At 39.2% G+C, this 21,084-nt stretch overlaps 1 protein-coding gene across 1 annotated transcript in view; it reads right to left on the minus strand.

Moving 5' to 3' along the window:
• The window catches only part of PREX1 (phosphatidylinositol-3,4,5-trisphosphate dependent Rac exchange factor 1), a gene marked incomplete at its 5' end in the record, with an annotated part of 169,837 nt that overhangs the window by 43,590 nt on the left and 105,163 nt on the right, over window positions 1-21,084 (minus strand). Inside the window, 7 exons of the mRNA XM_082491124.1 lie at window positions 395-470; window positions 4,558-4,607; window positions 5,327-5,430; window positions 9,268-9,368; window positions 15,471-15,618; window positions 19,007-19,156; window positions 20,131-20,246. Of these exons, the coding sequence (XP_082347250.1) occupies window positions 395-470; window positions 4,558-4,607; window positions 5,327-5,430; window positions 9,268-9,368; window positions 15,471-15,618; window positions 19,007-19,156; window positions 20,131-20,246 (745 nt within the window). The remainder of the gene's footprint in view (window positions 1-394; window positions 471-4,557; window positions 4,608-5,326; window positions 5,431-9,267; window positions 9,369-15,470; window positions 15,619-19,006; window positions 19,157-20,130; window positions 20,247-21,084) is intronic.

The following is a 21,084-nucleotide window of genomic DNA, read 5'->3' on the forward strand; positions in this document are numbered from 1 at the left end:
ATTGTGGGGCAACTACAATTTCTAAAGACAATGGTGTAGTTGTTGGTGTAAAACTCTAGAGTCATTTTTCAATAAAATTGTACCACACCTATAAGTCATTAAATGAGATCAATATTGTTTTAAATGTCTTCAGAAAACCACAAGCAATAGAAAAGATCCCTGAGAACAGCCAGTTCACTGCTCCTAAGGCTAACAAAGGCCTTTCTTCTGCTCTATGCTGCCAAAAAACAAGTTTTTACCAAATGAACAGTAACAGAAAGCGTAAGATTTTAAGCTCAAAGTATCAAAATATGTTTAATTATGTTCTCTAGATAAATGTGTTTTATTTATTTTTACATGGAACTGAAAAATTAAGCTACATATCAAAGACAGCAGCATCTTAAAATTTTCTTACCTGTGCAATAAGCCAATCCACTAGTTTACTTGCAGGGATTACCGATTTGTAGGTCTTTAGGTGGTAGTCACGGTCTCTAATCAAGAAAGAGAATTCAGGGAAAATCAGGACAAAAAGGTAAACATCTCCTTTACACTCCAAACCTACATATACTATTGTGTCCTACTATTATGAAGAATTATAGATGGGAAAAAAAAAAAAAAAGGAGACTCCAAGGCACAAATAAATAAGACAAATAATAGGAAGCAGATATCCTTTTTCTCTAAAAGAATGAACCGGTTTTTCTAACAACTGGAATTAGGAAGATATTTCAGATCAATACAGAGCAGTGTTATTTCAAATTTCTCTAGGTGTTCCTTCAAGCCACCTTCAGAAAGCTCATATGCCTACCGGTGGCAACCAGAATATTCCTTTCACACATGTAACTGAGCTGCTTCTTTAACTCAGGTTAGAATATTGCCACCATCGGTCCTGCTGAAAATCACATTCTTCTAGCTAGAAGTCATCCTCAAGTTTCCATCCTAATGTGAATTCCATCCATCCATTCATGTCCAAATTACATTTATTGGCTCAGTGCCAGCCCCATGTATAAGCTTAAATAGCTCTTCTCTAGTGTTTAGCCATCAATGTATTCATAGACAGTGACCCTACACATTTCCGTTGTGCCCTCTTTTTCTTATGCTCACTGACTTAAACACCTTTTAACCTACTCCGTCAAGAGAGGTTCTGCACCTGATTCTCTGCACCTGTTCAGATTTTACTTCATTTAGCAAAATATCAGAGTAGCCAGATACAAATAGAGTACACAGAGTTCTTTTTTGGCATTAGATAATTTCAGCCACTGTAAATAAAAAAAAGAAGTGTTGTATTTAGGTCTTGTAACACAACTTGCACCATCTCACACACAGCCCTTGTAGAGAGCAGCACTGCTCCTGAAATAAGGAAAAGAAACCCTGTTGTAACTTGCTGCATTTTGCAGTTTTCTTCCATTCCTCTTTTCAGAGCCATGGAGATAATTGATGTTTTTAGTCTTTCATAAAATACTTCTACAGAATTTTGATACAAATGTAAGAGAACTATGTGGCTCAGGACATTGGGTTCTAACACCTTTCACCTCCAGGTCACTGGATTTAATCCAGCTCATGAAAGAATGAAAAGCTCTTTCCATTTTAAGGCTGTTTACTGGCCTGTGTGAAATAAGTTTGGTGGTCTTGATCCAGTTCCTAGTTCCACATTACAAAAGCCATTACCACAATTAATTTGCATTAATTGGCTCCTGCTTGTTGAGAGTCTCAGTAGAGAGGCCAAATGCTGAATGGCTATGAAGAATTAATTCCTCTCTCACCCTTGGAGGTGGTCCTTCTATTTCAAGCTTGAGGTCCACTGGCATGACTGTGGAAGAAAACTTTCACAGCCACTGTGACTGTTTTACAGTCCGGATGTATCTATACAGCAGCTCAAGAGAAGACTTTATTCTTCAGTTCTGTCAAATCAATCTCTTTCATTAGCACCACACCATTTGATATTTCCTTTTTTCTAAAAAGCTAAAAATCAAGCCACAATCTAAAATTCATCCTACTCATGTTTTCCTTTTACTAATCATCTACAGGTACAAATATGTTGTGACTGGCTTTTGCAGTCACAGAAATGCCTGTGTTTTTGCAGAATGCAGGGTGTGAGAAATTAGAAAGGGGAGCAGGACTTTCAGAACTTGGAAAAAAAAAAAAAAACAAACACAAAACCCCAAACATGACAGCATTTCCAGAAATATGCATCCTCAGAACAAAAGCTTTCCTCATAGTGCTTACACACATTTTTCGACTTGCCTTCCAGTAATGTGCTAAACCCAGCACAAAACTGTGGGAGTTTTCTGGGCAGTTTTTCCCTCTCGCACTCTTATCTTGAGAAAATGTGCTTTTGAAATGTCAGAACAATAAAGCAAAGCATTAAAATATTGAGTGCTAATGAGTAGGGGTTTCCAGACTGTGAGGAGCAACTCCTAACATTTTAATACAGATACTAGAGTTTTGAATAAGCTGGCATCAGGATCTCGGTCCAAGGCCCAGTCTTTCACTGCTTGAAGTTAAATGCTTGTCAGGATGAATATTTCAACATTAGTTAACTGACTTTCTTCCCCATTTCAGTCTAGCCTGAAGAAGAGTAGAGCATGAATCATAGAATGTTATCCAGAACCATGAGCTGTGGGTGAATAGTCAAATATAGATGTGGGAACCACTGAGATTTTGGCAGAACCTTGCTGTGTCGCAGAAACTAGAGGAATATAATGCTGTTCACAGGGTCCAGCCCACCTATGCACTGAAGTACTGTCAATCAAAACCATTGAATTTTGAAATTTATGATTCCTCCGGATCCTCTTGCCATACACCCCTGTGTCTCCAAGCATTTTTGTCAATTTTCTACAAGGAAGATTGCACCAGAAAAGTAGGCCTCATCAACCTTCCTACATGCCTGCAGGGATCAGCAGTCTGAAGATGCCAGATACAGCAGTGGTCCAAAGACATAGCAGAAAGTAATAGGCTTTGCACAACTAACTTGGCTAAAAGCTAGCTCCTTTAGGCTAACATCAGGCTTGTAGGAGGCAAAAAGACATGGTAAGAAGACATAAAAGGATGACAGCCTAGGAGATTCAGTTTTCTAACAGGGAGGTAAAAGGAAGAGTGAGTAGGAAAGAGAACGGCGGGAAGAAAAGCCTGAACATATTGAGACTGATAAGTCTATCCAGAAGGATCCTATAACTTCTGAGAGTCTGCTATTTTTCGCTGGTCATAAATAGTTTAAATCCATGCTGTTACTAACACAGATTAATCCTGATATGAGAAGATTCTCCAGCTGGGATTTTATTACAAAAATAGCCCAATGATAAAAAACCACAAGACAGGCTGGTGGTAGTTACCTTGTCCTTATTGGTCCCCTAAAGCATAAGACAACACCCCTTTCAGTTTGTGGGTACCCTGAAATCAGTGAAATTTTTTAAGCTTCACTTACCATTATTGTTACTCTGCATGTGAATTGACATCTTAAGGGGTGAAATTTGTATGTGCAAATACACACATGCATATATATAACCATTTTGCCTACCAAGGACTGCATCAGGCTTTCCTGCTCTCTCCATCCCTTTTAGGCTAACTGAAATCTGTACTATTACAGAACGGCTATTCTGGGAAAAAAAACAGAGATCTAATTAGGCAAATTTATGACTGATGAACTGTAACTATCTTTGCTGCTCCTTTCCGCATAATAATGGCATCTCTCAGAGAAACATCTGTTGTACAACTCAGGGACAAGAGGTCTGTTTTGTTGAATTTGGGACTCCAGCCATGCCCACCAGAGGTTTTTTCCTTCCTCATCATTTTTTGTATGTAAAAATGAAGTTCTCCTTAGTGAAAATGCCTAATTTTCAATCATAAATGTCTAATCAGAACACCTACATGGCTCAGGGTGGTTTCCATTACGGGCCAGAAATGTTCATCTGATGTCACAGTAAGGCAACAACATCTGAAAATCATCTCCTGAGATCTGGGAAGAGAGTTAACTCACACTTGCAGATTATCTCAATTCTTTAGCATTTATTTACACAGACCTAAGCTTTGAAGATTCCACCCAAAATTTTCAAGTTTTTTTCAAATTACAGCTTCAGGTTTTATTCCACTTTTGATTGTTTTTTGCTTGTTTAGGGTGCTTTGAATGAAAGAATCCTAGCATCACATTGAAACCTGTTTACATCACTTTAGCATCTGTTTACATTTTCTATAACCCAAATAATACAGCAGCTACAGTTACACCACACAATCTGCCCCGAATCAGTAGTGACTTACTAATCACACCCACTTTAACACACAGAAAATGCCAGAGTAAACAAATAAACTTGTGTCATGCTAACAGCTTTCATGAACTGATAGAGGAAGCAAATGGCAGGAAGACTATAACACCAGCCTTCCACTCTCCCAGAACCCAGTTCCAACATCCTCCAGCAGAAGTACAACTACAGATCTAAACTGTGGAGACAGAAGGGTAGTAAAAGAGCCAAGCAAATGCAGAAAACTGCTGTTTATAATAAGAAAGAAGCAAGATTTCAATAGTAACATGTCATCCTTTAACAAAGCCAGATAATATAAGGAAGGAGATCATGAAGGTGAACTTACTTTACCACTGGAGTATATAGGCAGTGCAGCCGGCAGTAGAGCCTCACACCCTGAAGAAGGAAAGATGCATAGTATTATCAGTTTTTTCCTTTTCAGAGAAACATTTACTAGCTAAAGCTAGCAAAACCTGGACACCGATGTCTCTACTCAGCTGAAATTATCTATTGATTAACTGTTTTTCAAAACAGTTCCCTTACCCTCTCTGTCAAACACTGTTTCTTCTTTCCCTGCTTCCAGAAGCCAAAAAATCTGTTCTTTTATCTCTAATCACCTCCATTCCAACATTTTCTCCATTAATCCTTCCTCACAATTAACCCATGAACTGATGTCCATAAGAAGAAATCCAATTTATTAAAATGAATTAGGGCAGATATGGAATCAACAGAACTCATTTGACATACAATTATCAGGAACAGCAGTTAAATATTGATCTCTTCTATCTCCCTGAACCATAATGCCCAGATTTTCAGCAGACATACTGTATTAGGGTTTACTGTTTTCTTTTAAGACCTTTTTTTACTATATTAGGATTGCAATCAGCAGTCTTAGGTGCAGTCACAACTTTATTGTTATTTATTGCTAAGCTCTGCTTCCCCTCGCTACAGCAAATGTCTTCTATGATATTAGGATGGATAGCTTAATACAAAAAAAAATAAACAGCATTAGGGATCTCCTATATAACAGGTCAATGACATTTAGAGGTAGAGCAAACTCTTTTGATCGTTCTTATGCAAATCACAAAGTTCCAACTAAGAGTGATAATACAAACCTTGGACATGATGTCCTCCAATTCACTTCTTGGCTTGTATGTTCCATCATCATAGCGAAATCTGTACATCACCTGCTCATTCTTAAACTGGTGCTTATCTGAAACTAAAACACCAGTATGATAATTAAAATTAGTCTTTTCTCCCCTGCCATTTTCTTCATAGGCCAGTTAGTACATCAACACCTAAGTATTTACTGATATCTATCATTTTCTGAAGACCTTTTCAAATTGCCCCTTATTGTCCCCTACGCTTATGTGCACTTCTGAATAGCTCCACCAACAAAAGCAGTTTTCTAAAATACTGCAGCTCCAATAAAATTGAAATTTCTTTCTTTTACACCAGATTCAATTTATGTAAGTCTTTGGAAACAGTCCTAGTGAAGGTAATTGGGACCATCTGACTTTTCAATAAGTTTTGAACAAAGTGCCTGCAAATTGCCACAACAGTTATCACAGCACTAAAGTTATGTTTGCAGTTGCCCAAAGTTCTGCAACTCCAAAAGCAGAAGCATGCCGGTAGGAGGAACTACAGCTGTTAGAGACATTCTTCTACCCTGGTTCTTGTATTTACTAGCGAGTTCCCTCTAAAAATTAAACAGTATTTTTGAGAGACTGCTTTTTTTCGCCCAGAATAGCCATACCACAGTAGAGCAGTTAAAATCTTACTGGGTAATGCTATATACTGATAGGCCTCAAAGACAAGGACACAAAAGATGTTTCAGTGTGATAAGGAACCATTTCAAAAGAAGCATTGGCCAAAATCAAAAAAAGAATTAAAAACCTTACCCAGTTTCAAACAGATTTATCCAATGACCAGATTGGAAGACGGTTGAAGTCCATATCCAATTATATGTAGGTTTATCCTGTTTCTATTCTAAGGTAAACTATTTCAATAGAACACGGAGGTGTGAAACCCTCATACTGAAGATAGAAATTTAGCAACTAGTAGAAATTATTTGTTTCACTGATTAGTAAATAAGTGATAATTATAAGTAAAAAGTGCCAATGACTGTTCAAATTCAAATAAATAATAAAGTATCTTTCAGAGTTTACCATACGTAGTATAGAAATGCCATTTAATTTAATGGACACCAGTTACAACTACATAGAGAATGAGGAGGAAATCTAGAGAAGAGCAACCAAAGCAGACAGCAGATAAGGTGAGGAATCTTAGTCAGTGTAATCTTTCCTGCCTTTGCCAATGTAACAAAAACATGGCCAGATCTTTGTGCTGGAGGACCCTTGAATATTTTGGATGCAGTGTTTAACAATGAAGGCACAGGATTTGATGAACTGGGAGAAAATATGGATTTACACTATGTAAGATGTATCTTAGCCTGTGTTTGATTAACCTGAGAAAATTGATTGCACTGGATGACTAAAGACAATTAAACAGTGGCAGACTCAGAAGTACCAGGACTGAGTTTGAGATTTAATCAGCCCCTTGCAGAGTGGGAAGAACAATTGTTTAGAAGGCAGAGACAGAAATTCTTAAGGCCTTTAATTAAGATTCCTGCTTTTGGTGAGAGGTTCCACTTAAATTTGAGAAGAAACTTCTTCTCAGTGAGGGTGACAGAGCACTGGAACAGGCTGCCCAGGGAGGTTGTGGAGTCTTCTTCTCTGGAGACATTCAAAACTCGCCTGGACGCCTTCCTGTGCAACCTCATCTAGGTGTTCCTGCTCCGACAGGGGGATTGGACTAGATGATCTTTTGAGGTCCCTTCCAATCCCTAGCATACTGTGATACTGTGTGATACTGTGATATTCTTCCTTAATTTCACAGAATAAAACAAAATTTGCAGGATCTGGTGTATATCATTTTGTATACCGTGGAATATCTAAGCTGCATAAGCTATTGACTTCTGTGAGTGTCTGCATGCTCTGGATTTTGTATTTCTAAATCCAACCGACAATGAAGTCTGCAGAAAATGTCTTTTTTTGTCTGGCACACAGCAGACCAGGTTCTGATCGCCTCTGCTCTGTGACAGGTACAAGAACTTCCACATCAGCAGTCCCAGATAAAATAGCGAGAATTAAAGGAGATACAGAGGAAATTGAGTGATAAAACACACAGAGCTAAGCACTTAGCACAGGGCTCAGCATTTAGCAATCTTCTATGGCCCTGCTGCTCAGGCAGGCTGAGAGATCAGCAGTTTTCACCTGACAGTACTGCTATGCCAAGTGAAAACAAAAGATAAAAGATATTGCCTAACGTAGAACAGGGGTAAAGGCTTCATTATGGTGGTTAAGTTTAAAGTTCTTGCTACATTAGGAGACACATAATGGGATACTTTCATGTTTAATGATTTATAAAAATCTCAAGGGATATTTCCTTAAGTAAATGCAGCATTGCAAATACCTTCCGATGTCTAGCAATAACCATCCTTGGAGACACTAACATCAGGAACTCTGTTAAAACCAAACCAGATGCATCTCACTCAGGACATTTGAATAAGGGGAGCAGTATATATAACAGCACAACTTTCTTTGAGCTGTAAATCTGTGTTTAGAGAAAAAGGGCACTGCTGAAACTGTCAAAGTACAAAGTTATGGCAAGGTAAACAGTCATCATGAAATAAGTCTCAGGAGAACTTTCTGCACCAACAGTGTAAGTGTACACATTCAGAACTTAGGCACGTAAGGGTGCGTGTGCAAAGGGGCATTCCCCTTCATCCAAAGGGGAATCCCTACACATTAGAGCCAGAGTGTTTCAGTTCTCCAAAGTCATAGTTAGGACCAAGTATTCAAAAGAGTTCAGCGCTTTTGAGCTCATGCTCAAAGCCCTTCAAAGTCTGAATGTGCCTTAAAGTTTGTCTTGGTACCTAGGGGTGGACGTGTATGTGCATGAAGGATTATTGTACTGCTCATATTAGATTTCTCTGTGTTAATTAAAAGAAGATAACAGATATAATTTCTTAACAGTGTTATTGTCACCTGAAAGACAAGTTTGTGGAGCTGAGTTACCAAGAGATTAAAGCACAACTAGCTTAATTAAATGGCTCCCCTATATAAATTGGCTTCCAAGAGATTGTATGGAAATGTATACCACTGGTGACTTACGACCTATATACCGCATTCCTTTGATGTGCACTTTGCAGCTAACCTCACCTGACTATTGAAATTGGGGCATTTGCTGTTTAACTAGAATAGGCCTATGTTGCTCTGTCTGCATAATGTAATATGAAAACAATAGGAAATAGCAGGTGAAATCTGGATTTAAAGGACGTAATCTGAAGAGATTATAGAGATCTTATCTTAGTAGAAATGCAGACAGCACAGAAAATTTTCAAACAAGCATCTTGTGCTACTTTTGTCATGCAGCATTTTTGTATGCACTATCCTACTCTGCTAAAATACCCCTCACTGCAACAATTCAAGGTCATTTGCTGGGTGTGATGAAGAAATATGGTGCGTCGCTATTTTGAAGAGACACATCATTGCCAAATAAGATGTAAAGAACAAATCCCACAACAAACCCTCCATCAACTCTTTTCTTATAAGAAGTCTCATTAGAAAGAATGACCTATTGTCTGGAGCTCCTCATTCTGTTTGTACCATTGCCCCAGTCTAAAAGAGGACTGCTCAACTATCATCTGTATTGCTGATGTCTCATACGGAAAGCTATATTAATTGATCACTACAGATTTTCAAACACACATAGTACAAAGGAATATACATCTGATATAGTCCGCAACAAAGATGTTACAGAGAAATCAAGCAACTGCAGGCATAGACACTTCCAGGACACCCAACAAGTCCTGTTTTCAACATATAAATTTGCTCATTCATTAATCCCAAAAGTCATTAAACATTTTGAGAATTTGATGGGTATGGTACAGGAAAGTATTTGAACATAATGTGAACAGCTGCAGTCAGTTTTCCATCCTCGTTTCCAGGGCATTACTGAAAGCTGACATTTCTTTATGGCATGAAGCACTCACCATGATGAATGATTCCATTTTCCAATAATGCCTGTCCCAGGTTCACCCCTTCTTCTGGTTTGCTTATTTCTCCGATCTCTGTGAGCCATGATACAAACTCACTGCAAAGGGAAGCAGAAGAGAAACAATTCGCTTTTCCACTCTGAATATAAGCAGACACATGCCCCTGCAAGTCATCAGCCGACTGCAGGAGACTTTCTCCTTAATGCAAGTATGAAAAAAGTTGTAAGTGATGATACCTCTACTAGGTGGCTTGATTTCCTATGTTTCTTGAGGAAATGCTCTTCAGAAGATACAGATCTCCTATCCGTTACTTTTCCCACCATTCCTCTTAGCTCATCATAATTAGCATGCACAGAAAAGGAAAGAAGACCTAGCTGCATCTATAAAGATGCTGAAAAACCTATTTTATTGAGCAATCCAGACATCCAATGGGGGAGAGGAAAGCAAGATTAACTGGTGACCTTAAAAACAACAAGTTGGACAGTAGAGAAAACAGCTACTTCTATCCAAGCTATCCCTCCAAGCGGTGTTTGTGGTCTTAGTTACATATGCTCACCTTTCTTCGCTGGGAGTGGTTTCTGCTCCCCCCCCCCGCCAGAGGTGTAATTGCATTGACTTTAATGGAATCACAGTAGGACTCAGGATAGAAGATTCAACCGACTGAATTCAAGCACGGAGCAGTAAGAGAGAGCACAAGTCCCACTGACAGGTTAATTTAAGGTAATTTACTGGAGTTGGTGCCTGGCAGATACATAAATGATGCTTCTAATTTATAGACAAAAGGTGCTAAGACTGTCTGCTCATGCAGCACAAAACAAAATCTCTCTCTGGTGAGGGGCAAAGCTGTATATATGGGCAGAATAAAAGGCAAAGATGGATAGATATGTAGGAAGTTACTCAATTAGAAACAGTAGATACAGAAAAACAGACAGAGTAACAGAATGGCAGGGGTTGGAAGGGACATCTGGAGATCATCTAGTCCAACCCCCCTGCCAAAGCAGGCTCACCTAGAGCAGGTTGGACAGGATTGTGTCCAGGCAGGTTTTTAATATCTCCAGAGAAGAAGACTCCACAATCTCTCTGGGCAGCTTGTTCCAGTGATTTATCACCCTCAAAGTAAAGAAGTTTTTTGTCACGTTCAGTTGGAATTTCCTGTGTTCCAGTTTGTGCCCGTTGCCCATTGTTCTGTTGCTGGGCTCCACTGAAAAGAGTCTGGCCCCATCCTCTTGACGTGTCCTTTAGATATTGATAAGCATCAATAAGATCCCTTCTCAGTCTTCTCTTCTCCAGGCTAAACAGACCCAGGTCTGTCAGTCTTTTCTAATAAAAAAGGTTCTCCAGTCCCCTGATGGTCTTTGTAGCCCTCCACTGAACTCTCTCCAGTAGATCTTTGTCTTTCTTAAACTGGGGAGCCCAGAACCGGACACAGTACTAGTACCACATGTGGCCTCACCAGGGCAGAATAGAGAGGGAGAATAACCTTCCCTGACCAGCTGGCCACACTCTTTTTAATGCACCCCAGGATACCATTGGCCTTCTTGGCCACAGGACACATTGCTGGCTCATGGTCAACCTGTTGTCCACCAGGACTCCTAGGTCCTTCTCCACAGAGCTGCTTTCCAGCAGGTCAATCCCTAACCTGTACTGGTGCATGAGGTTATTCTTCCCTAGGTACAGGACCTGGCTTTGCAAGGACTTGCCTTTGTTGAAGGTCATAAGGTTCCTCTCCACCTAACCTTCTAGCTTGTCCAGGTCTTACTGAACGGCAGCACATCCTTCTGGTGTATCAGCTACTCTTCCCAGCCTTGTATCATCAGCAAAATTGCTGAGGATACACTCTGTCCTCTCATCCAGGTCGTTGATGAATATGTCGAACAAGACTGGGCCCAGCACTGACCCCTGGGTAACAACGCTAGTTACAGGCCTACGACGAGACTGCGCCACTGATCACAACCCTCTGAGCTTGGTCATTCAGCCAGTTCTCAATCCACCTCACTGTCCATCCATATAACCCATGCTTTCTAAGCTTGCTTATGACAATGTTATTGGAGACGGTGTCAAAAGCCTTGCTAAAGTCATGGGAGACAACATCCACTGGTCTCCTTTCATCTATCCAGCCAGTCATGCCATCATAGAAGGCTATGAAATTGGTCAAGCATGATTTCCCCTTGGTAAATCCATGCTGACTGCTCCCAATAACTTTCTTTTCCTTCACATGCTTAGAGCTAACATCCAGAATGAGCTGTTCTATCACCCTTCCAGGGATGGAGGTAAGGCTGACTGGCTCCTCGTTCTTGCCCTTTTTGAAGACTGGAGTGACATTGGCTTTCCTCCAGTCCTCAGGCATCTCTGCCATTCTCCATGACCTTTCAAAGATGATGGAGAGCAGCTTCACAATAACATCTGCCAGCTCCCTCAGCACTCGTGGGTGCATCCCATCGGGGCCCATGGATTTGTGGGTGTTGAGTTTGCCTAAATGATCTCTAACCCAACCCTCCTCAACCAAGAGAAAGTCTTCCTTTCTCCAGACTTTTTCTCTTACCTCCAGGGTCTGGGATCCCGGGGGGCTGGCCTTAGCAGTAAAGACTGAAACAAAGAAGGCATTCAGTAACTCTGCCTTCTCTGTATCCTCCATCACCAGGGCACCAACCTCATTCAGCAGGGGGCCTACATTTTCCCTAGTCTTCCTTTTGCTACTGATGTACTTGAAGAAGCCCTTCTTCTTGTCCTCGACATCTCTCGCCAGATTTAATTCCAATTGGGCCTTAACCTTCCTTGTTGCATCTCCGCATCCTCTGACAATGTTCCTATATTCCTCCCAAGTGGCCAGTCTCTTTTTCCATATTCTGTAAACTTCCTTCTTCCATTTGAGTTTTTTCCAGAAGACCCTTGCTCATCCATGCAGGTCTCCTGCCTCCTTTGCTTGATTTCTTACTCATCAGGATGCACTGATCTTGAGGTTGGAGGAAGTGGTGCTTGAATATTAACCAGGTCTCTTGGACCACCCTATCTTCTAGAGTCCTCCAAGCAGGTCTTTGAAGAGGCCAAAGTTAGCTCTCCTGAAGTGCAGGGTTTTAAATCTACTTATTGCTCTGCTTCTTCCATGCAGGATCCTGAACTTCACCTGACTCTCATGGTCACTGCAGCCAAGGCTGCCCCCAACCTTCACATCCCCAACCACTCCTTCTGTGTTTGTTAGTACCAGGTCCAGCAGCACACCTCTGGGGCTACTCTGTAGCTGTCATAGTGTAGAAAAAGCAGCAGAATCTATTTAACTATGCCAGGGGAATCCCATGGAAACCAGCAGAGTTTTGTAAAACTCCTAAAACCAGAGAACTGTAGTGATGAGTCAGACTCTTTCTTCTAAAGAAAGCTCATTCTCAATTTCCCAGTGATTCTGAACTGTTTCTAGAAGTATTTAAAAGCTGAAACACAATATAAACTGCAGAGGGAGGAGAAGTAAGAATGATCCTCCACACCCATTACTGAGAATACAAGACACACACTCTGTGGAGTGGCCCATCACAGACATGCTGGCTGATGACTGCAATCATATTAAGTACCCAGGGTAGATGCCTAGTCGCTATAAATTTTTCTGTCAAGTGCAATGGGTCTATGGCAATTTACAGCACTTAAACATTTGCGCAAAACTTCAGCAGAACACTGCTACCCTGTTAGCTTTCCTGCTTCTTTTATTTGGAACCCGTCCCTGGAGTTTATTTGGATTTTAAATGTAAGGCAGTCTTAAAGTTTGAAATTGAGAGCTGAAAAAGGGAAATAACTGAACAGTACTCTTACAGCCCTGAAGCTTCAAAACTATGGGGTGGTTTTCTTAAGAGCTACTTTAAGACTTGTGTGGCATTTGATTTATAAACAAAATCAGTAACAATTTCTTCTGTAGGTTTTATAAGCACTGAAAAGTGTGTGATCCAGAAATATTCCATGAGTTTTTTAGGCACGTGCCGACTGCTGCTAAAAAAGCATCAATTCAAAAAGTGGATGACAAAGCTTGATTTGTTTCCTCATCTTGTCCTAAGCAGTTCTCCAGTATAACTGAGAGTATCCTCCACTCCCCAGTGCTGCCACGCTCAGTTCCCATATGGCATGCAAGTCAGGCCACCACCTCCCAGGTATACCTCTGAACTTAAGGGACTTAGGACAGCTGGGTTTCTACTCAAGAAATACACAGGAAAATCCAACCCGTCCAGGTTTGTGCAACCTGATCAGATATGTTTGGAATCTCCTGAGGTTAATAGATCCTCTCTATTACAAGCTCAATATAGTTCAAGATTTTGCAATCAATTTAGCACAGTGCTGAAAAGAAGCATGGCAAGCATATAATTTACATATATTGGCACCAACAAGCATTTTTCCCTTCCACATGCCTAAATGCCAGTACACCTGAGGAGTGGTTAGGAAAATGGATTTGCACTCAAGGAATTCAGTTGTTAAAGTTAAGTTCAATAAATAGCCTTATGCATAAATGCATGGCATATTTCCAAAGATATTAGGATTAGTTCATGCTTTTTTTTCTGCAACTACATTTTATTTCTTGAATCTGATGACCAAAGGCCAAGAGAAAAATTATTAGTGTTACTGTCAGCTGCATGTAGCAGAAAACCACTAAGTACATCTCAGCACAGTTATTAGTGACTCCCTTAGGCAGGAATATCTTTAAAATATGAATAGGTCGCAGCCAATATGCACTGTTCAGGGGAAGTCCCAGGAATGATATGGAAAGTCTGCGAGTTGTGACTCGATTACACTGACAGAGTTGCGCTCAACTGAGCTATCCAGGACTGTACCAACAAGTGACTGTTGAAAAGATATCAGCAGAGTTATTTTCTAAGGGGAAGGCTGGAACATTAGCAGAAATAATGCTTTTGTCAGAGATTAGGATAACTGTAGGTATCTCAGTTACCCATTGGCAAAGTTAGGTCAAATCCTCACTACTGGAGTGTCAGCTGGCTGTCAAGCAAACTGAGGGCAATGAGCAGGACAGGCTGTGGAGCATGTAAGAAAATAGACATTTTCATAGAAAAAGGAGTAGCAGGAAATCCCAGGTAGGACTTGAGACTAAGCAAAATATCAGGGAATCCATAACAGTCTCATATATATCAGCACTGGAAGACCATAAGTTTCTGATCTGGTACTTTCTGTTGCATTGAAAATAGGAAATGCTGTATCATGCCTCCAAAATCAGACCTTAAAGGTTTCAATTTGAATCCAGCAAGATCAATTGCAGGGTGGAGGTGTAAGAAGAAGAAAAAAGCAGCCAAATCTCCAAAACCCAGTAATTTTTTATAGCTGAAATATTGCCAGCCTATACTATCAGATTGCCTTCTGTCAGGCAGAAAGACAAATGCATCATTTCCACCCCCTGTACACACAGAACGCTGCCCACAAACTGCCGTTACAGAGTCCAGGGGGAGGGAAGGGAAATGAATGGATAATCTGCCTCTCAGAACTTTTTTTTCCTCCCACAGCTGATCATTTCAATCATAAATAGCTGAGGCAGAAAAGTCTTCTCAGGTCAACTAATGTGTCTCCCCTGTGAGTCATGCAGGACATTTCCCTACAACAGCTCCGCTGCTACCACATCTAATCTCTGATCTGATTTGTCCATGGGGTCTCTCTTCTACTGCCTCATACATGTCATTCTTAAGAATTATTTTATAATATCTAGCCTGAGTGAAAGATGTTTTTTCCAGTCAATAAAGCCCTATACTTTTAAGAAATGCACCAGGTCTCCTGATGAACAAAATTTCAATTGTGTCTGTTACACTGACAAACAGGAAACTTCTAAATATAATCCTGAGACTTGGACAGTTCTACTGGATTTAAACATCACCTGGTAAACATTTGCTTGGATACAAAAGAGGATACAAGTTAGGCCACCGACAGCCCTGAGCTTGCGGGAGTTAAGGTATTTTTTTTTCTTAATCCTTTTGCTGATTTGAAAAAGCTGTTATGAGTTACTGTACAATAGAATGAGCTGTCACTATACAGCCTGCGCATGGCGTTAAATAGAAATCAAAGATTAATTTTAATAAATCACAACTGTAATGGAAGTTATGGCCTTTTCAATTAAGCTGCATCAAAGTACATCAGATCTGACCTCACAATGTCATCCCCAGAAAATCTCGAGTCCGTTCTTTTAATTGGTATGAAAGGGCCTTTTCAATTCAAATGCCACTTACTTGCCAAGAAAGCACTTGGGAACAGTACTTAATTTTCTCCTCCTGTCTTTGATAAGGTTCACTTTCTTGCTCATCATCATTTGGTACAGCTTCTCTCCTTTCTCTGCAATCATCACATAGGCATCCCTCTCCATTCCCAGTTTCAAACCTGGAATACAAAGCAGAAATTCCTTCAGATCCTTAACATCAGATAAACTGTTTGCTCAAAGTCAAAAGATGAGGCCAGACAGACAAAGCAGTAGGAACACAAAAATGAACTGACTTGTTTTCCAAATAGGGGGGAAATTGGGTCATTTATTTATCTGAGTACAAATCTTTAATTAAAACTTATGGTTACATCACATCACGCAAAGCAGGATGGTTTACAGAACATGGGGAAGTTCCAAACAAAGGAAGATAAAACATATATCTTCTTAAACTGATTTCCTTCACTTCTGACCCTGAAATAACTGCTAGTGTAAGACTTGTTCAAGACAGCTAAATGCTTGACAGAGCAGATGACTTTTTGAGTGTTCTATTACTTGTAGCCAAAAACACAAAACTGCTGAAATCAAATTCACATCCTTAAATAAATCAAAAATAGACAGAAACATTATTTTCTCATCCTTTCTTAATTAGCCTATTTACTAATACCCTTGGGCTAAAAATACTGTTTGACAATCATATCATCCAGTTAATTAAAGAAATACTGAATGATTTAAGGAATGACAGATAATTGAATACAGAGAAAATTTCACGTCCACTTTGTATGAATTTCCAGATAGCTCATGTTAACTTGAAAATTGCTACAGTTGGGAGGATGATATCTGAAAACAATACGTGTCTATGTTACAACTATCGTCATAACTGGCATTTTCTGGCACTCTTCCCTTTAGATTTGCAAATTGCTTTAGGAGGACAGCACATGAGAAAAGCTGTTTTGCTGCTTTAGGTGTTTTGTCTCTCCTAGCCTGAACAAATCATTTTGGTTTCTGGCTATGTTATTCTAAAACTTGCACATCTAGGCAACCCTGGAGTCCAAAACAGAGGCACAGATATTAGACATCTCTAAGATTAACTTGAAAACAGGCAGCCTGAGTTGGTCCTGGATTTATGTGCCTAATTTTTACAGAGATTGACATTAGGCAGAATTTAAGTGATCAGTGTAAGGCTAGAAAATGAAAACTGTACATTCTTTGGGAAGAGCAGTTCATCCTAACTGGACATAAATCTGTTTGCTCTATGGTAAGATATTGAAATTAATTAATAGTCTTCTGTGTCATCAGAGCTGCTTTCTAGCTTTTTGAAAATCCTTAATGCATTTATTTTAGAGGCTTGAAATGCACGTTCCAGAAATTATACAATATTTTGTCTTTCAAATACAGTATTTCTTTCATGTGTCCAATATCTGGCTAAAGGTTTTGGCTCCGCAAATCCCCTGGCTTATTGCCGTTATTCTTCCGTCCTCTTCTTCCCCCAATACTGTGATCCAATTAAATGTGAATGCTGACACGTGTAGCTGAGGCTAATTTGCAACGTGAACTTGTGATAGAAAACAGCCTGTATAGTATACATGTTTCATGCTGGTCTTACATCACTGAATTCCCCAGGCTCTGATGTAAATGGCAGACTGGAATGCACATTCTACTCAACTCATCCTGCAGAAGTGGGAATCTCACCAAGCTTTCTAATCCAAACACTGATATCTTTGTGACTTTGCAAGTACTCTGATCCAAAGGATATTTTCCAATAAGGCCTGGAATGTCTGCCAGAATATCTATGCTTATCCCAAATGCCTGTCATCAGCTGCCACATCATAAAACTATATGACAAAACGTATCAGTAAAAATCCACTCTTACCAGCTAATGCTGCATGGAAAACTTCGAAAAACTTTCTATTAAGGAATAGTTCTTTTCCCTTCCTAATATTTATTTCAGTCACCTCCCCATATTCTCAAGCTCCCTGTTTATAAACAGTCTGTTTTTCTAGTCCCATCTTTTTATTTCTTATTGAACTTTCTCTCTCCTCACACATTTTACCTCATGCACAGGAAATTCCGCAGAGCACTACTGACGTCACAAAGAGAAAACTCACCAAGAAATGGAGACTCACTGGATCTTCTAGAGATATGATTTAGCACTCTGATGGTAAAAGTAAAAGCTAAGAAGTATATTTTATTAAAAAAGTAGATCATGTGGAAGATTAGGATCCTTGCAGTAGAGAAGGATGCAGAACTGACCAATGAGTACAGATCACGAGCTCAGAATGGTAAAACACTTCCTCTTAATTAGAAAACAAAATAAAATGAAAAAAAAATCAGAAATTATTCTCTCTGTTGCCTTCACGTAGTTCTTTTAGTTCTTTTGAGTTTACACCATGCTCGATCTACATTTTGAAGGTAGTATCCTTGCTATTATCAAAAGCTGTATTTGGGTTCATATATGATAAAGTACTTTAAAAATGTTTTATATTCTGTGGTAACAAATAACACTGAATTGTGCATTGTATTTAACAGATTAGATGCAAAGTATTGTAACATAAAAACTAAGGCTTGGATTTCAAAGGACATTAGAGGATTTAGATTCTCTGCTTTCACTAAACTTCAAAAGTTCAGACCTGTAACTTTCTTAAAATACTTCAAAAATCTAAAGCATTATTGCTTAGCAAGTGCAAGTTCTGAAAAAACACTACTAAAAAAGGATTTCAGAGTGACCTCTCTCAATATTAGCATAGATGAGCAATTACATCTTTAATGGAGTTGCGTGTGCAGAGAAGGTAACCACTTCTAAAAGTCAGGCACAGAATGTTTTAAAATAAGTGTCATTTCCTCTGGCAATGAGCTATTATTTTTCCCACTAAGCAAAAAGGGAAGCAGGTTCACTTCTGAAAGATAGTTCTGACTTCTAAAGGAACTCAAAACTTTTATCACCCACCCTGATTCATGGCTTTGTAAGCTTGCTTCTATTGTATAACACCATTTCAAGATAAGCTTAGTTTTTGTTTCGTTCCACAAGAACAGGCAGAAGTGACAAGCATCTGCATACATTTATCACTGTTCTCAGTCTAAGCATAATATTTCTAGACTTTTTCTCCATTAACTGTTCTGTTTATTTCAAGATCACAGAGGCCAAGTTTGTTGAGAGTGAGTTTGTGTCATTGCCTCTGGAAAAAGGCTGCACGCTGGATTTTCTTCTTTCCTTTTACTGATAGATACAATTAAAATTTTACCTTATTTACAAATAGAAGACCAAAAAATGAAATTGATTAAATGTAATTTTGTCACAGGAATTCAATGCACCAAAGAAACTGACTCTGGCAAATAAAAATATTTGATAAATGTACTGACAGAAGTCCATAAAAACCCCAAGGTACAAATTCAGAAATATTTGTTTTCAATTACCTTATTTTCTTTGTCATTAAGGATAGATTTTAATTCTGCCCATGGAGGAAAAACTGCAAAATTTTCTTTTTCTCTCAGATACTTATAAATGCATATACATTTCTCCTTTGTACACAAGTTCTTTTTAGTGCATTAGAAATTACGTTATCCACTTACTCTCTCTCTGCTCCCTTTCCTTGATTATAGCATCCAGCCATTTCTGTTTGTCCTCTGCAGTCTTGGCCATACAGACAAACCATTTGTTTTTGGCTGTGTTGTGTATCTTCCAGCCATTTGTCACAGTGTAGCCGTTGCTGTGGTAATCTGCTGTAAAAACCCAAAGCACAATGCACACAGTGAATAGAAGGCCTGCTACTTTAATCAAATCAGTGTGGGACACCTTAATTAAAATTTTCTTCTTTGAAGGGCTTGATTTCTGGAGGTGTTCCTCATGCATCAGTCTTAGTGACCATCCATGTGACTGGTTGTTACTTACCACTCTGGAAGTACAAATATTAATAGAAGTATCCATGGCTGTGCTGTTCAGCTGACTAAATGTTTCAGTCCTAAGAGTGTAATTTCACCTCGAAGAAGAACTAAAATATTTTAAATACAATGACATCAGTGAAAATGTCTATGATTTTTGTTCAAGTTATTTGTTCTGAACTTTCTGGGGACACACTAACTTCTTGCACTGTAATGATTTTTGTCCACAGGACATGGGAACTCTTTACATGTCAAGTGTTGAACGGACATAATATTAATTCCCGACTTATCACAATGGGAGCAGGGGCTGATGTGGCCTTTGTGGATGAAATCAGAATCCCATCCAGTCTTCCTGCCTGTGTCAGAGCACAAGAATCATGATACAACTGCACTCCCATATTTCGTTCATGGCCACATTCCATGCTACTGATTTGATGCTAAGACTAATATTTGGTAGTATTCTAAATGAGAAGAAGATCCAGAACTTCTGTTATTATAGCTGTAATGGCTTAAGATGTAAGAAAAGAAAGGATGGAAGGAAGATAAAGTATCTTTTACTAAATTAACTTGGATTAGGAGAAAAAATAGACAAGCTTCAGGGTACACAAACTCTTCATAAGGTCATTTCAGAATGAAGTACTAGTGCGGAAAGCATGTCCGCTCTTTCAACTTTATAAGTTGGTCTAATAGTGAATGCATAAGAGGTTACATAGCTTAAGATTTCATTAAAGGAGATGGACGAGTACTTTTGTACCACCTTCCAACACAAGATCTGGACTTGCTGTGTTGTTAAAAGACAGTATTTGGTCTCTTACCTGTTCCATCTTCCACATTCTCCACCTCCATGACTTCTGTATTTATTCGGCCCCTGAAGATATACAGGGACCCGTTGATTGACTTTGTCCGTTTAGATGCTTTTTTCCCAGTAACTCTGCAATTAGGATTTAGACTGTTAGAAACACATAAGCAAATAGTGTGACATATATATGCATAAATCAATCTGAGATATGACTATTAAAAAAGGATTCCAACATAGTGTTTTGTGGTATTTGACCCTGTCTCTGATTTTAAATAATTGGAATACTCTATCAGCTCACAAAGATAAGTGTATAACAGTGTCAGTACAGCAAGAAAGAGCTTCTGTGAATATTGGGATGCCTTTGTGATTTACATTCTTGACGACTAACTGATTGAAATGCCAGTACAATTGAACTGCACATGGCTTTGGGATGAAAACTGCAGTATCACCTGACACAATGTTACATTTGCCTTCTTTGTTTGCCTAAAGCTTTGATAAATTTGTGGTATGTGCACCAAGTTTCAAATATGAAATGAAACATGTAAAGAGGCTATAATGTCACATGGTCTGCTGTATGAGTGTTAAATGTCACTGTATGTGGCATTTGTGAAGGTGCTGCTGTGGCGATTTTGCACCAAAGTTTACATACTTATCCATAAAGCTTTACGGTGTCTCTGTTGCAGCATCTTATACAAACTTTCAGGAAAGCACTTTTCATTGCTAGTTATGTTCTGATTTTTAAGTCTGGAATAGGTTTGAAACTATCCAACTGACACCTGCTGAGTTTTAACATCTAAGAACAACCCTGCTATGTGAACAAAAACACAACTGGTCAAACGATCATCATTTGAGATGGCAGATGTCCAAACTCTATACAGTGAAGGGATTGCTGTGGCAACTTGCCAGGAGCTCATAAGATTCAAGGAATGATTGCAATAAAAACAGCTAGGGAGAAAGTTTCTGTCATAGT

Source organism: Vanellus vanellus (assembly GCF_965231255.1).
Source record: "Vanellus vanellus genome assembly, chromosome: 15".
NCBI classification, from domain to species: domain Eukaryota; kingdom Metazoa; phylum Chordata; class Aves; order Charadriiformes; family Charadriidae; genus Vanellus; species Vanellus vanellus.